Source organism: Rhinopithecus roxellana, chromosome 1 (assembly GCF_007565055.1).
Source record: "Rhinopithecus roxellana isolate Shanxi Qingling chromosome 1, ASM756505v1, whole genome shotgun sequence".
Taxonomy (NCBI): Eukaryota; Metazoa; Chordata; class Mammalia; order Primates; family Cercopithecidae; genus Rhinopithecus; species Rhinopithecus roxellana.
The window spans coordinates 89,599,792-89,617,705 of NC_044549.1; the positions used below are offsets into that span (position 1 = coordinate 89,599,792).

Below are 17,914 nucleotides of genomic sequence, written 5' to 3' on the forward strand. Positions count from 1 at the left end.
GAAAAGAGAACTGGTAATGGTTGCAAAAACTGTGTGACAAGTCTCTTTGTCCAGAAATTATGCTTGCCAGCTGTTTAATGTTTCTGTTACAGAACAGGGATGGATTTGCTCCCTAGTGCCTCAAACGAGATTCGAGAGCTGTGATTAGACATGACTATGACCCAGTATTTCTATGCAGGGAGGCATGTGGGAAGGAAACACAAAAGCCGGAACACCTTCCTTCTTTGAAGCAGCTGCCCAAATATGCTCACAGTACTAAGGCAATTCAAAAGTCCAGGAATGTTTGACAATCAAAAAACAAACTCCCCTGTAGGCACCTGGCTGAAGGCAGTGTAGGTAATACCTAAATATATAGCTGTGTACTCTCCTGAATTGGAAATAAAGAAATAGTAAAAACGTTTTGGTCTCTGTCATTTAGTGTCCTGAATTTCCTGTCTTTACCACATTTAAACATTTTTCCTGTCTTGACATTTTAAGGTCTTAGCCTGGGGAAGCTTTTAAAGCCCTGACTTTGAAAAGCTTCTAAAATATTTCTCCTAAGGCCTAGTGTAGTACCAGGTACACCAGGCACACAGAGGTCCCCAATTAGTGATTGTTGACATGGTGTTGAACACGCAAAGAAACTGAGCTCACTTTGTCTGGAAAAGAGAACTCCTAGGTGAGAGGAAATAAGGGTGGTAAGTGTCATACTCAGTTCATGAAGTTGAGGTGGGGACTATTCACTCCCCTGCTTCCTGAGTTGGGCTTGTGACTCACATGGCCAGTTAAAGCATTGTATCTCCTTACCAAGGTGATTACTTCACCAGGCCCAAACCTCAGCAATGAAACAGTTATTGAGTGTGTGTTGGAACATTTGGGAAGGAAAGGGTATTTTCTATTGAAGATACTAAGAGAGTGAGTTACAGATCTTGAGTTGCTGGTTGCCTGCTTGCAACCACCAAGGAAATGGCTGTCCAGGAATGAAGCCAACACAGAATAAAGCAGGGCCAAGAGATGGAGACTGCAGGACCAAGTCCTTGCAGTAACAGTTGAGCCCCTGGATGAAGCTATACCTGAAGATATACCCCCAGACGTTTTACCTAAGTAAACCAATGAAGTTCCATTTGGCTTAAGGCAATTTGAGTTGTATGTCTGTCCCTTGTAACCAAGAGAATCCTAACTGATGTACCTCTCTCTCATGTAAGACTGCTGTGAAGCTCAGATGAGAAAATGTATATGGAAGCACTGACTATCAAGCAGTAAGAAAACTGAAGCGTTTCTTATTGTTCCTGTTCAATGGAAATAACAATGATGATGATAATAATAATAATATTAAGAGGAATGGCATCTTACCAATATTCTTCCCCTCCAGCCATGCATTTTTCATACACAGGTCCCTCTAGCTCCCGGGGGCTGGGGAAGATGGCTTCATGATGGATGATGATGGTTTTGATGACTTCATTGATGTGTGCCTGGCAGGACACAGGGTCCTGCCCATCAGGGATATGCATGAGGGTAGGCCCGAAGCAGATGGCCAGGTTGTAGGGATCCATCATGTTCTCGTCGCTATACTGGGAGAGGCTAGGAGAGAGGAGTTACCCACAAGTCATCTGGGAAAGGCAAGTCCTTCCCCTGTTTTTTTTCTTTTGGGGGACTCTATACAAATCCAGGAGGGTTCCATGTTCTCCTTTAAAAATAGCATCTGCAGAAGCCTCAAGATACCCCCTCCCAAAGGAGTCCAGGCCTGAGTCAAAAAGGGGCCCCTTGGCCAGACACTCACTGGTTAAGGAAAGCGAAGAGGTATCTCATGACCACGATGACCACGCGGGGAAGGGTGACGAGGATTTGTTGGATCTGGTGCACCCTCTCAGCTGGGTTCTCCAGTTCTGTAACATAAAGGGGCCTTTCAGCATGCCTTTCATCCTCAGAGAGTAAAGCAGCAAATGTTCACTTGCCACATCTCCTATATCAGTCCACGTGGATGGGGGAGACAGCTCTACTCTTGATTCTGGGGATCATAGGTGATCCTGGCCTGGCCAATCAAAGCATCCATCTCCCTGGCTACAGGGAGGGGCTGGAGGTGTGGCCTAATCAAGAACCAATCAGAGTCGACTCTTGGGACTTCGGTTGTGAGAATCCCACAGGGAGGTGCCCTCTTGGATCTGGATAGAGGGAAGCCTGGAGCACAGTGGGGGCCCCTGAGAGGAGGATCCCACCTAAGAGTGAAGCTGGCATAGAAATGGAGGGGGCATATATCTGCTGATGCCATGTGAAGGTCTGAGTCCAGCTGGACCCAAGCTTTCCAGGTACCAGAACAGTGCATTCCCTTTTATGAAGTAAGCAGGTTTAAGCTGGGTTTCTGTTACCTGTGAGTCTTGACAGACACAGGCAGGGACCATGTTTTATTAAACTCTTTACAAACACCAGCTGCAGCACAGGCCTGACACATAGTAGCTGCTCAGGAAATGAACATTGAATAAATCACCACTTCTCAAACTACCTATAAGCCAAAGTCTGGCAGATGCTTGGGATCTCATCTCTGACCCCTGTTTCCAGGACATCCTAGACCTGAAATTTGCTCAGGGCCCTGCACAGGAACAGGATTTTTGGGGGTTCGGGAAACACTGGCTGAGCAAGTGATACAGGGCTCAGACAGGGTGAGACCTCTGCAGTCTAGAATAGAGCTTGCAGTATGAAGGTCTGGAAGGATGAGCAAGGAATAGTGTGGAGGGAATGGGGAACAGAAGGGTCTTTTACACACACAATAAAAGAGAGCTCAAACCTCCCTCTTCTCTTACCATCTCCTGGAACACTTTACTGACTGCAAATATCTCTCAGAGTACTGTGAGAAACACCCCAAATGAAACTGGATGTGGGGCAACTTTTCTGTGAATCAAATTTAAAAGTTTATTCTCAATGACTAAAATTCTAATATTCTAAAGTTGAAAGCTTATTTTTAAAAAAAATTTCCAAAAGGTTACTTTGGATTTGGGTATCTCAGAGTCAAGGTACCATGACATCAGCCCCCTAGACTGGGTTCCTCCTGATTTTATCCACAGAAACATAACAGTTTCTCTCAACTAACTAGCAATGTCAGAGAAAATCCCCAGTCAACTTACTTTCACCATTTCCCTTGCTGGTCATGCTGCTGACCTGACCTCTAGACCTTCCACGGCTCCCCATCACCCAAGGGGAAAAGCTCTGGAATGTTTGCAAGGCATTCAAGGTCTTCCCCCTCTTGCTCCATTTTCCCCTTCCAACCTCTTGCGCCAGGCGCAGGCTGGGACACCCTCCTGCTGGTCCCACTGGGTCTATGTCCCTAGCCCTTCTCAGGATCCCCTGTGCCCATTCCTCCTGGAACACTCTGCTCCCAGCACTCTCTCTCTTGGCTCTGATCTGCGAAACCAAGTCTTCCTCTGGTTCTCCCCTGAGCTCCTTCTCTACCCAGGGGGTATGACATGCCCATTAGCCCTTTCATTATAAACCATCTTCTTATTTCTGCTTTCAGTTCTAAGAGGATGCAGGTCACACTTCTTCTTTCATAATATCCCTCCTCTATGCCTAGCACAGCAATGAGCCTGTAGCTCTACTCCAACAATGATTTGTCAAAGAACTCATCATTTCACCTGGGAAATACTTACTAATAGTAGATATCAAATCTTGAAACCTTTCCTTAGGAAAGAGTGGGTTTTCCAGTCCTCGGAAATACAGTTTTAAAACACCAGCGACTGAATTGATATCTCGTTCATTTTGATCATCCACAAGGGGGTCTTCACCTGAGTGGAAACAAGAGACGAGATGATGTTTCAGCTTGGGAAGGAGTCAGAGAACGTGCAGATGGCAGAAGAGATGACCTGGCCCAGGCTGAACCACAGGAAAGGCAGATGGGAAAAGTCTCCCCCACATATGAGGCCCCCCACTTCAAGTTTAAAGTTCTCCCTGCAACTTCTTATTTGAAAATGTTTAAATCTATAGAAGAGTTGTAAAAATAAAATAATGAACACCCATCACCTTTTCGTACACTCGTCTTGCCATATTTGATTTCTTGTTCTTTCTGTATTTATATTTATTGTTGCTCCACTATTTGAGATTATTTTGTAGACATCAAAACACACCACTGCTAACTACTTCAACAAACTTCTCCTAAGAATAAGGATATTCTCCTACATAACCACATTATTACACCTAAGAAAATTAACCATTCAAAAAGAACATCTCGTATACAGCCCACATTCAGACATCCCCAGTTGTCCCATGGTGTCTTTTACAGAATTTTTTTCCAAAGCCAAGATCTAATCAACATTCACACAATTCATTTGGTGGTTATTTTTCTTGAGTCCTTTAAATGTAGAATACGCCCTGATATTTTTGTTTGCTAGTTTGTTTTTTATAATATCGGCTCTTTCTGAAGAGCCCTGGCCAGTTGTCTTGTAGAATGCCTCACACTCTGGATTTGTCTGTTTTCTCATGATTCGATTCCAATTAAATATTTTTGGCAAGAACACTACATGGGTGATGTTATGGACACCTTAATGCATCCCATTAGAAGGCACATACATCAGGCTGGCCTGCTGCTGGTGATGCCAACCTTGATCACTGGGTCAAGGTGTTGGCCTCCAGATCTCTACATTATGAAGGTATCGTCTCCCACTTTGTAATAAGTATGATCTGTGAAACGGTACTCAGAGTGTCATGATGATGATTTGAGACGACCGTGTGCATGTAGTGCCCAATATGTTTCACCCAGTGGTTTTAGCATCCAGTGATGACTTTTGCCCAAATCAATTGTTCCACGAGGGATTGCAAAATGGTGATTTTCTAATTCTGTCATTTCTTCTCCATGTATCAGCAGGCATTCTTTTGTAAAGAGCTGTCTTCATGTCCCCTACCCTCACCCCTTTATTAACATTTCTACGAACTTGTTTTTGTAACTTTTAACTGAATTGTGATTATCCATTACCATCAGTATTTTTTAGAATACTTAAATTGTCCCAAATTTGGCCATAGAGTACACTTTCTTGTGTCCTTTTAATATGACCTCCATTGAGCACTTCCTTGCTTTCTGGACAAAAAAAAAAAAAAAAAAAAAAAAAAATCCCCAATTACTTTTTACTTTCCTTGATCCAGATGTTGAATCAAACATTTCTCCTGCAGGCTCTGTTTGCTTTTCGTAGCAAACAAATATGGTGTCTTATATCGAGATACCAAGATCTAGGTATTAGGTGTGCTCATTGCTACAGAAGAGTCATAAAGAGCTTCCAGATCCTTTCAGTGGATAGAACTAGAATTTTTTTTTCATGAGTTCATACTGATGTTTCTTATTCATAAAATAAGGTTTTCATTACCTTCACTTATTTTGTATTTGTACATTTTTTCTTACCATAAAAATCTTGGTTCTGAATAATATTAGTAATAAATATATTTATCTGCCTTATCCTATAATACACAATCAACAGTGTAACAGTTTTAATAGCAATATTACCACTAACAATAAACCTGCTACACACAACTTGAGATTTCTTTCCAGGGCTTTTGTTTATGTTATTGGTTAGTATTTTTATCTTCAAAGTATATCCCACTAAAGAGATATATGGTCAGAAGACAGAAAGTAGATCAGTGGTTGCCTAGGGCTGGTGGCCAGGGTATGGAGGATATTGGGAGGGACTTGCAAATGGGTACAAGGTTCCTTTTGGGGAGGATGAAAAAGTTCTGAAGTAACATTATAATGATGATTGCATAACTCTGTAAATATAACAGAAACCATTGAAATGTATTTTTTATTTTATTGATATATAACATTTTAAATATTTCTGGGGTACATGCAACTGTTAGATGCATAGAATGTGTAATGATCAAGTCAGGGTATTTGAGGTATCCATCATCTTGAATATCTGTCATTTCTATATGTTGGTATCATTTCAAGTCCTCTCTTCTAGTTACTTTGAAATACACAAAATAGTGTTGCTAAGTATCATCACCCTATTCTACTATCAAACCTGAGAACTTATTTCTTCTATCTAATTGTATGTCTGTACCTACTAACCAACCTCTCTTCATTCTCCACTCCCACTCACCCACCCTTCCCGGTATCTGGCACCTATCATGCTATCCTCTGTGTCTATGAGACAAAGTGTTCTAGCTCCCACACAAGAGTGAGAACATGCAGTAATCTTCTTTCTGAGCCTGGCTTATTTCACTTGATATAATGTCCTCCAGTTCCATACATGTTGCTGCAAATGACATGATTTCATTCTTCTTTGTGGCTGGATAGTATTCCACTATATATTATACACCACATTTTCTTTTTCCATTTGTGTATTGGTGGACCCGTAGGTTGCTTCTGTATCTTTGCTATTGTGAATAGTGCTGCAGTAAACATGGGAGTGCAGGTATCCTTTTGATACATTGATTTATTCTCCTTTAGATAAATACCCAGTAGTGGGATTGCTGAATGGTATGGTAGTTCTATTTTTAGTTTTTTGAGAAATCTCCATGCTGTTTTCCATAGTGGCTGTATTAATTTACATTCCCACCCACAGTATATAAGAGTTCCCTTTTGCCTGCATCCTTGTCAGCATCTGTTATTGTTTGCCTTTTTAATAATAGCCATTTTAACTGGGGTGAGATGATATTTATGGTTTTGATTTGCACAAAATGTATACTTTAAAAAATGGGTGAGTCTTATGGTATGTAATTCAATAAAGCTGTTAAAAATGTATGATTGGAGTACATGTTCAAAAGTTACTCTCTGTAGTTATCAATTTGATAAGTGGCATACTTGGTTTTCTTTGTATTTTAGGTATTAAATTTCTTTTAGAAATCCTTTTTTTAAATTTACAGTTTTGAATGCACAAAGCATTTATAGGGTCCAAAAGTCAAAAGTTGCACTCAGAGAAGCCCTATCCTTATTCTTCTGTCCTCCACACCTTATATTTAACCATTTTCATTAGTTTCTGGTTTGTCCTGCTGTGTAAGCAAATACATAGGCCTATTTTTAATATCCTCTTATTTCTTACATAGAATGTAGTATATGTATGTATACATAGAATACATACATATACTATGTAGTATACTAAATAAACTTCTTTAAGAAATCCTGGAAATCCCTCCACATTAGTTCGCAGAGATCTTCCTCTATTTATTTTTTTTAAAGGCTGCAAAGTACTCTACTTCATGGATAGACCGTAATTTATGCAATCAATCTCTTACGGGTCAACATTTCACTTCTTTCCACTATTTGGTTATTATAAATATTGCCACAGTGAATATTCTTGTGTTTTTGTATGCATGGAGGCAGATCTCTGGGATCAGTTCCCAGAAGTGGAATGGCTGGGTCATAGGGTAGACAGAAGTGGAATGGCTGGGTCATAGGGTAGACAGAAGTGGAATGGCTGGGTCATAGGGTAGACATATACGCAGTTTTATCAGACAGAGTCAAATTCTTCAATGGGGCTATGACATTTTATATTCCTACCAACACCACCATCTCAAGAATGTTGTTTTCCACAACCCTGCCCCTGGCATATTGTCAGTGTTTGGAATTTTTGCCAATTGGACAAGGGCAAATGGTATTTCAGGGAGCACTTTTCAATTTAATCAGAGCTGCTAGGCAGGTTCACCACTGTGAATTTCCATGGGGGTGGTGAAAGGCAGCAGGGAGCCTTCTGCTGCTTTCCTGAGATGTTCAGAGACATCCGCACAATGGATGCTCCCCCTCCTGAACAGCTAAGAGCACTTCCAGGGCTGGCAAGCAATGAAAAGCAGAACTGGAAACTCGTCCTTGGATCTCTTTACTCTGCTTCCGTGGGAAGTGAATACATGTCACTGCCAGAGCCTCCCTAGCCCCAACATGCTTCAGTATGAATTAGAGAATGGTCCCCCTGCCTTCCTGCACCAGGGCTTGCAGTGTACAGAGCATGAACCAGAGTTCAGTTCCCATCTGTTCTCTTGGCTGGGCAGCCTTGTGCAGTGTCCAGGGTGAACAACCATGCATGGTGGCCCAGATACTGGTGTTGGATAGGTCAGTCTCTCAAATGTTCCCACTGGAGGAGGTGAGAATGCTGCCTCCATAAGACTTCCTTGTAGGGAAGGAAGAGAGAAAATAAACACACCAAAAAATTGCCTGTATTCACACAGCACTTCTCAAGTGAGAAGAACATTTGTACATACGAACTCTCCTAACCCTTACAACAGCATTGCATGTCACTAAGGGAGACATGGTTCCAATACCACCGTTCTCTCCTCTGGGAGAGCTGAGGCTCTGGCAGATGAAGCAATGTGCCCACAATCACAAAGTCAACAACAGATACTGGCAGCTCCAAGGTCTCATAAGCCCCGAGAGATATACTTTCTTCTACCTGTGATTTTTGGATCTGTCTATCTGATTGTATGTCTGCTTATGTAGGTAGGTATATATTTACCTACTTTCCTTCCTTTCATCCTTTACAGTAAAATCTCAACCTTTTTTTTTCTCAGTAAAGAAGTTCCTATGAAACCTCAACTTATAGAACAAAGCTGTCTTAGTTGAACTGGGGTGGGGGATGTCCAAGCCTCACCTCCTCAGCCTCCCTCTCTATCCCTGTAGCAGCCTAAGGAATTCAAAAACCGTACCATATTAAACTGTTTCCCTATTAGCTCCACACATCATTCCTGTGGTCTTATAATTCAAAAACACATGGATATTTTCCTCAATGTTGCTTAGTACTAGCTCCTGTTGTTAAGCATGATTAGTATATTGACTTTACATATGCACACATACACATACATACGCCATTAGTTCTTGTCATTCCTCCTGCAAGGCCCTCAGTCCATAAATTGAGCTGCCCAAACATTCTTTTCAACTAGCCCAGGACTTTGGCTCTCTGCAAGCTAGTCAGTTTTGGCTCTGAGAATGGACTTACAGAGCTGGAGATGAGCTGGATGGTTCCTGTGAATGACGGCTTTCTCCAAGAGGAGAATTAGAGCTAACATTCCAGGCAAATCTGAAGGAAAGACATGTTCACACTTGGCTAGCTAATGTCCTGGGGAGGTGGCATTGTTACTGAATTGCTCTGCCTGGAGCTTACTTTTACCCAGATCACCTGGGCGTTGCCAAAGGCTTTAAGACAGGGCTGCGCCCAGGGCAGAGACTGAGCACACAGTGTGTGCTTAAAGGCTCTGTCAGACCTGCTGCTGGAAGCCTGGAGTCAGTCTCTCTCACGAGGGCAGTTTTCTCTGGCCACAGGTCCTCAAGCCCCTCGACATGACAACCCCGCCCAGCATCTCCTGGTTCCATCCCTCTTCTCGAGGCAGGACCCAGATCTCAGAAGGGGCAGATCCAGAGTCAAGAGTGTGCCAGAGCCTATACGGCATGGCTTTAGCCCCGCATCCAAACCCTGCGTAGATCTGCACGGAGGAGAGAGCCACTGCCTCCTTGGCAAGGCACCCCCTCCACATAAGGAGAGACCTCAGCACTCCCATCTGTGCATACAAAGAGGGCACCTAGAGAGGTTTGTGGGGGACCCTCTGGGAGACAAGAGCAAACCACAGCTCACTCCACAGCTCAGCAGCTAATTCTTGCCTTTTCATGATGTGTGTTTTTTTTTTCTCTCCTTCATTTTGCCACAAGATTTATAGGGAGAGCTCAAAACTTGAGCAGTGAATTTAAGATTTACTGACGACAACAACAAAAAGAATTTCAACTAAAACTCTGGTTGACTCATATGAGAAGGAAAAAAAAAAGTGATTTAGGAATAATAAGCCAGGAGTGGATTTCCAACATGTTATCACTTTTCAGGAGCTTAAAGAAAAGAAAACCATTCTCCTTTCAACAGCCTTAAGCAAGGAACTTTGGGAAGACCTCTACCCAGGGAAGGGAAAAACAGAGCCAAGGAAGAACAAGACTTGTTTAACAACTGGTGAAGAATGGGCACCCTGCAGGGATTAGAGGATTTAAATTTTAAAAATAAAATGAAAAGGCTGGGGGCAGTGGCTCACGCCTGGAATCCCAGCAATTCTGGAGGTTGAGTCTGGTGCATCGCTTTGAGCCCAGGCGTTCAATGGCGAAAGCCCATCTCTACAAAAAATACAAAAATTAGTCAGGCATGGTGGCACACACCTGTAATCCCAGCTACTTGGTGAGGTGGAAGGGTGCTGAGGTGGGAGGATCACCTGAACTGGGGGAGGCAGAGACCCTGTCTCAAAAAATAAATAAATTGGCCGGGCGCAGTGGCTCATGCCTGTAATCTCAGCACTTTGGGAGGCTGAGACTGGTGGATCACGAGGTCAGGAGATGGAGACCATCCTGGCCAACATGGTGAAACCGTGTCTCTACTAAAAATATAAAAAATTAGCCAGGCGAGGGGGCACACGCCTGTAGTCCCAGCTAGTCAGGAGGCTGAGGCAAGAGAATCACTTGAACCTGGGAAGCGGAGGTTGCAGTGAGCCGAGCCTGGTGACAGAGGGAGACTCCATCTCAAATAAATAAATAAAATACAGGAAGAAAGGAAAAACATGGCATACTGGTTTGGAGAGGAAATTTAGTCACGAGTTAAACCATGTGGGATGTGAAGAGTGGGCGAGAAGAGAAACATTGAGCTGGGCCCAGGTTTGGGCCACCCCGTCGCCAGGGAAACATGGAGATAAGCAGGCTGAGGGCCAGGAAGAGGGAAGACCCTAGTCTGGGGAGGGGTGGGAGGAGGCGGCCTGAGCGTCAGCCAGGTTAGGAGCCAAACCCAGGGCATATGCTTGGTGAATGTCAAGGAACAGAAAAGAATAAGTGAGAAATCTGGCACTGGCCAGCCCAGAAAATCCAGGAAAGGATTTTTATAAAAGAGACATACTAGAACGATTCTTTTAGAAGAAAGCATGCTTCATTGTCGACTCAGGTGGAGCAGAAGGACCAGGCTGGCGAGAGAATGAGATTCGTTTTGGAACGATGGGGAGAGGGAGTGAGGCCAACTGCATTCGTGAGGGAAAGAAAAAGAAGAAAATATTTTTTGCAGCTGAGATTTAGTTTAGGTGTTCTCTGCCCAGCTGGGCTCTGCCCGAGGCAATCTAAGGCTTGTTAGGAGCAGAGAATTCTTTTAAATTGCACATCAACCCTGCAAAGCACCAAAGCAAGTGACAGGAGGTGCTGACCTTAGAAAATCACATTCAAGAAGGAAAAAAGCAGTGCTACCGGGGTAGGGAAAGGGTAGGGTTGCCTGTGGCAACAAGGTTATCTACAGAATATGGAGAGGCAGGGAAATGCCAGGCAAAGTGGTTGCCAGGCTGGAGGCACCATGCAGTGAGTTTGCCCATGAGATTCAAGGCAGGGTGACAAGGCATTCTGTATAATGGGATGAGCCCAGGAGGAGGGAACCAGCAAAGATTCCAGACTATGGTTCTGTTCATTATAAATGAACAGAGGGCAGCAGGGGTGTAAGAAGTTGGGAAAAACTAAGAAGCAACATTATGGATTGGACTGTCCAGTGCTGCCAAGAGAGGCTCAGAGCAATGACAAATGATACTTGCACCATGGATGCGGATGGGAGAGGCCTCTTGCTTTCTGGCTTTTGCACATGCTGTTCCCTTGGTTTGGAATGCCCTTTCTTTGCCCCTGCTTCCCCTGGCTCTTACTCTTCAAGCCTCAGTTCAGGCATTTTTCCCAAGGAAGCCTTCCCTGGCTTCACTATTCCTCTCCACTCCATCCAGGCTGGGCTAGGGGCTCCTACGCTCCCCAGTGCCTACTCCATCATTGCACTGATTATACTGGCTGTTGACTAAACTGGCTCCCCTACTAGTAGTGACTGTGTTTTGTTCATATTGCATTTCCAGGTCCTAGTCCATTACCTTATATGGTATAGGGCTCAGTGCATGCTTGTTGAGTGAATGAATACATGGCTGAGTAGGAGCTTGGAGCAAGGGGGTCCTGGGGCTCCGTGGTTCTAAGCACCCAAGATTCTCGAGTAAGCTCCAGAAATGAAGCTCCCCTAGACCCTAGAAGGCCACTGAGCATGACATGCAGACAAATCTCATTGTCTCCAGATGGTTCCAAGCCAGAGTGCCTATATCCACAGAGGGTCTGTGCCTGGGGTCCATAGCAGTACTGCTTGGGGCTGCGGAATGCTTCCTCCACCGCAGGATGGAATGGAGATGACTGGGAGGCAGAGAATTTGCTCAACAGGCAGCTCCTTTGGGGTGGGAGGGGAGCTAGGTAATAAGTAGGAAGAATTCTATGGGTGGAAGCACACAGAGAGGCCTGCTCAGAGCACAGCCAACAGGGGTAAACCATACCTTTCGGGATGTGATGTACTGCTAGTAAAGGAGTATGGGATTGCGGTCCTCAGTGCCAGAACCACTCAGAGAAGGCAGTAAATCAGAGTTGAGAAGGGGTGGACTGTGGAGACATGACCTTTTCAAATATTGGAAAACTGCAGGCAGATATATTATGTGGGATACCGATATTCCAACTCTTCTTTCCTCCCCTGGGATGAGGTTATGGACTTGCTAATGCTAGGTTTTGTTCTAGAATCAGGGAGCAGGATTGAAAATATTTCCTCAAATGAAAATGCATGGATTTTCCATTTCAGTGTAGCAGTGAGATAAGCACTAAATATTCAAAGGCAGAGGTGTAAGAAGAATTGAGCATTTCCTGACCCAGTGAGTCCTTACTTGGCTTGGACACTGTCACTGGCCATCTGTTCCTATCAGGGATTCTGAAGCCCAGAGAGGCTATACCAAATATATCACATGTGTCCTGGTCTAGTGGTCCACCTCACTTCTAATAAGCTTTCATATCCTTGCTTAAATCAAAATGGGAACTAGGTCATCTCTCCAGGGGTGGAAGGAGTATATCATCTCTTCCTCCCAATGTGTGGCTTGCCAAAAACACTGCATAAAAAATTAAAAATTAGGATATTCTAAAAGTCACTCAGGGTTTTCTATGTTCTTCCAATTCTAAAATGTATCATCCTTTACAAATTCACGTAAATATTCCAGAGCTCTTTACAAGGCACCCTTTCCCAGCAACCACTGTGCAGCCCACTGGAGAGAGTCACCCATAAGCAGTAATAGTAGTAATAGCAGTAGTAGCAGTAATTGTAGTACTGGTAGCGGTGCTGGTGCTGGTGCTGGTGGTAGGTGAATGTTAAACAGTTAGCTCTTTGGCAGGAAACAATTAGAACTTAGTGTTTGCCAATTTCTGTGGTGTAAACATTCCAGCCATGCTTATTCCAAGTACCAGGACAAAGTCACTGAATGTGAAGTTGGAAAGAGATGTGCACAATCAGCTCCTGCAAACCACTGCAGGCCAGCTTCTGCACACCACTGGCTCCGAGACACATGTGAACATCACCCTGGCTTCCCCTGGCCACAAGCTTAACACACAAGCTTAAGATGGTCACTCTGCACCCACCTCTCTCAAAGGAATTTTTGATGTCATTGACTTCCACCTGAGATCCTGGCACTCTGAAGATCCCCTGCTGCTGGAGTCCTAAAAAAGAAACATACAGAAAAAGAAGTAGTAAATCCATGAGACCTTGAGTTCATTAGACCACTGGGAATACCAGTGACTCTGCCCATTGCTTGTCCCTTTCTTCCCCCGATTCTTTATAACAGAGTCATTTCCTATGAATGTCTCCAAGTACATTTCCTATGAATGTGAAGTACAGCTGGCCACAATCCTTGGACACATCTGCTTCATAATCTGTGATCTTCTGTTTGAGCTTAAAGGAAAAGGCCACAAGAAGTTCTGTATCAATACCTTTCCTTCCCTGTACACAGACATGTTCTGCCTTCAAGAAGAGCTAGACTCTAGAGTACATTCTGGCTGGGACTTGGGAGAGGTTAAATTAACAAATCCCAGACACCATTATTAGGTTGGCGCAAAAGTAATTGCAGTTTTTCCCATTCAAAAGTAATGGCAAAAGCCACAATTACGTTGGCATCAACCTAATACCTTCATGGAGCTTATAATCTAGTAGTATTAGCTGATTTATTGGCAAACTCCATTCAGTGCTCAAAGCACAGAGCTGTAGGTTTGAGTTCTCTTGTCCATGCCCTTTCTACTCTCTGGTTTTCCTAGTTCTTGGATCCTCTCACCATGATCTCCATCCCCCAACACACTCAAAAGCAGCACTCAGAAGAGCAGCTGCTGTGTGCAGTACTTTCCCCCTCAAAAGCAGAGCTGTGATGGGAAGTCTTCCAGGACAAATTAGAATCTCATTTCCTATCAGAACAGCCTAGCACCTGTTCTGCATATTGCTGAAAACACTGGCCCAAGATCCAGCTTACCATATAAATTGATGTAACGGATGCAGCTCTCGACTACAAGTGGTATAGCTTGTCCTGAATCCTTGAGAAAAGAAAAATCGTGAGTTTTATGGGACCTGACAACCATCACAGGAAAAAGACATTGCAAACACAGATTACAGACTCAAGCCAGAATATTAGTACCATCAGATTAGTAGGAAAACAAGCAAGGAACTGCTAATCCTAAAGTCTCCACAGACAGTTACAATAGAGAGTCTTCAGCTGTGTGCACAAAAAGGCATAGCTATGATCATTTTAAAGAAATGCTCTGTCTTCTTATCCAACTGGAAAGGAACCTGGGCTCAGGAGGCCTGGCAGGCCCACTTGGGCAATGGAGAGGGAACCACCTCATTGAGGCTGCTGGAGTCTGGCCTTGACGAGTTCTCTGCCTCCCCCTCCACTTTGTCCCAACTCAACACTATTTTCTCAGTGCTCAAGAATCAAGTCCTCATCCTATTTACCTGATGTCAGAATTAAGGGCACACCATGGGAGAAGCAAGGCTGGCCCCCAGTGGAAATTTTGAGCTCTAAGAAGGGAAGACCAGTTCTACTCATGAAGTCACAACTAAACACCCAGATGCATACTGCATTTAACAATAAACATGTCACAGGGAAAAGCTCTAGAGGCAGCTGATGTCAGCCATTGGCGATCTAGGGGCCAACCTTACTCTAAAAGGCTGAAAAAGATGCAATTCTCAACACAGGCACCTGGGATGTGAATGTATTTTCAATGACATCTTCCTAGACTGGTCTACAGCCACAAACGATTGTGGCGAGGGGAGACATTTTCTTTTGGATTCCATTATTGGTTGACCTCTCTGTTATTCCAGGTCACTTAAAGAGCATCAAATTCTTTTAAACTTTCTTTAAAAGGGGCCAAATCAAAGGCCTAGCCTTCTCACAAGGTGAGTACACAATGAGGCACATGTAATATGCTCTTGTGAAGACAGCATGGATTTGGATACGTTCTTGGCTCCTCCACACCCCACCTGTGAATTCTTTCCTTGATTGACTGTGCCCAGGGACAGGACAAGAATATGGACCCATCAGCAACAGGCAAGGTGGGCTCTGTTCTGGAAGTCAGCACTAAAGACAGTTTCCATCGCGGTGAATGGGGCTAATGGGCCTTTCTAGTAAATACCTGGTTCCTGGTTCGAGCATTTCTTCTTCCTCTGATAACAAAAAATAAACAGGCAGCAGAGCAGGAGAAAAAGAAAAGATTATGCAGGAATAAGATCAGTTAGAGTAAGCAGATCCTTCAGAGTCCGTGAACGCCGAAATGCAATGGCAGCCAGCCAAGGTCCTGGGGAGCCTGTCAAATAGCCGGCCTGTGGGGAGGGTCACCCGTGAGCCTGGGAGCCTCATGGGACTTCTGGAAGCCGCCCAGCCAGCCTTCCCATGTGGCTGCCTTAGCTGCCCTCCCAGACACCAGTTGACATGGGGGCCTCTTTCAGTCCTTGTGAAACAGCAGCAACTGTGTGGACTGGACCCATTCCCGTCCCTGTACCTAGCTTCTCTTCAACAAAAGGGACTGTTTATGCACCCATGGACAAAAGCCTACCTACGACCCCATAAGGTATGTCCAGCTGCCCACAAAAAGGAGAGAAATACACCTTTATGTCTACTGGAACAATGTCCCGGAATTCAGCTCAAGAACCCTCACTGTTGGTAAAAAGTTCAGTTCTAACAAGATCATGTCTACAAGGTACCCTCTGGATAGAGGCCCATAGGATTCCACCTGATGCCAAATTCCAAACAGCTTCCCATGTTTCCCTGCCATACACCCTTAGTTGCTTTTCTTGGGTATCCACTTGACTTTGCTCTCCTTCCTCCCCTCTTGACCCTTACACTGGCACTAAGGAATACAAAAGCTGAGAAAGGCCTGGAGGAGGAAGGGAAGTTGAGTCAGAATGCCTTCATGAGCTTGGGGGAGAACGGGAGCCTTTACTTTCACTAAAAGCCACTGATAATGCCCATTTTCAGGGGAGTGCCGTCAGCTCTTTCCACTGTGCAGCAGGTCTGTCTCTGGGGTGAGCACTTGTCCCATCCAGGCTCCTGGAGGATGTGTGCTTTCTAGTTAGTGTCATCTGTCCAGTTCTCAGTATCTCAACAACTGGAACTGTCTGCTACTTGACATGCTGACTAAATCTACCAGAATCCCAGAACTGAGTAAACAGCCTGGTCAAACAGGCTCTATGAGCAATATGCTAAAATTAATGCTAATAATCGTAGGTAATACATAGTGCTTACTATGTGCCATCCAGTGCTCTAGAAACATAACATATATTGGCTCATTTAATCCTCCTCACAAAGGATCATGAAGTAGGTAATTATCATGCTTATTTTACAGAAACAAGATGAGGATTCTCCCCTTGTCCCAGAGGTGAACCTCCTGGGCGTCAAAACTGGCTCTTACAAAAATGAGTTCTCCTTTTGTCTGAGAGGAGGAGGAAAAAACATCAAGGATTTTGAAAGGCTCTTGTTTATTCAGGTAGGGTCCGAGAAATGTATAAATCAAACTCCGGCAACATTTACTTATGATTATTAAACCCAGGGATGCTTCCTTGTCCCTCTAAGCCATTATAATTGTGAAGTCCCAGTGATGTTATTTTATTAAAAACCTTTTCACAGGTGTGGTTTTTCAAAGCTGGGGACTCTTAGTTCAATGTTCTTTCAGATGGCATGTGAATTATAATAGAAAATTAAAATCCATTCTCAATAGTTGAAAGATTGAATACATTATACTGCCTTTTCATTCTCTGAAAGTTAATAACCTTTCACAGCAGAACTGTGCTGTAAAACATCGACCACCTAGCTCATAGTAGGTGCACAGTATGAGTTTGTGGAACTGCGCTGATGGTATGTGATGAGTACAGTGCAACTATAAAGCAATGCAATAGTAAGGCCAGGCGCAGTGGCGCATGCCTATAATCCCAGAACTTTGGGAGGCCAAGCCAGAAGGATCTCTTGGGCCCAGGAGTTCAAGACAAGCCTGGGCAACATAGTAAGATCCTGTCTCTACCAAAAAAAAAAAAATTTGTTTTAATTAGCCAAGCATGGTGGTGCACGCATGTAGCCGCAGCTACTCGGGAAGCTGAGGTGGGAGGATCACTTGAGCCCAAGAAGTCAAGGCTGCAGTGAGCCATGATTGTGCCACTGTACTCCAGCCTGGGCGACACAACGAGACTGCCTCAATAAATAAATGAATGAATGAATAAATGAATGAATGAATGAATGAATGAATGAATGAAATAGTATTTAGCAAACACACCTTTTTTCCCAGTCAAATGAGTATTATTCCTCCAACTTTTCCGCTTAGGAGGTGATGCACTTATTCCAACAGTGCTGCCACTGCTCAAGTGCTCTGGCCTGTCGCTGCTGGGGTGTTCTTTTCAGAGCCAGTGGAACAGCCCCACTGTAGCATATTCCTCTTGCCATTTTGCACCTCCAATGGCATCGCAAAGCTCAGCTTCAAACGGAGCTTTCTATTCCAAAGACAAGGTGTCCATTTGAATACATAGTCTTGGCCCCACTGGTAAAGGCCATGCTCCAGGCTCTAAAGAAGATTGACCAAAGCAGCTGCAGCAATGCCGACACATTCAGATAAGAAGGTGGCTTCCCAAGATGACTACCTCAAAGGGGCAAACGCTCATGTGGTTGACTA

At 44.1% G+C, this 17,914-nt stretch overlaps 1 protein-coding gene across 1 annotated transcript in view; it reads right to left on the reverse strand.

The window, feature by feature from the left end:
- SRGAP3 (SLIT-ROBO Rho GTPase activating protein 3) overlaps positions 1 to 17,914 on the reverse strand; it is a 267,671-nt gene that overhangs the window by 31,629 nt on the left and 218,128 nt on the right. Inside the window, exons 13-17 of the mRNA XM_010369901.2 lie at positions 14,233 to 14,293; positions 13,355 to 13,432; positions 3,621 to 3,755; positions 1,760 to 1,865; positions 1,333 to 1,560 (exon numbers count right to left, since the gene is read on the reverse strand). Of these exons, the coding sequence (XP_010368203.1) occupies positions 1,333 to 1,560; positions 1,760 to 1,865; positions 3,621 to 3,755; positions 13,355 to 13,432; positions 14,233 to 14,293 (608 nt within the window). The remainder of the gene's footprint in view (positions 1 to 1,332; positions 1,561 to 1,759; positions 1,866 to 3,620; positions 3,756 to 13,354; positions 13,433 to 14,232; positions 14,294 to 17,914) is intronic.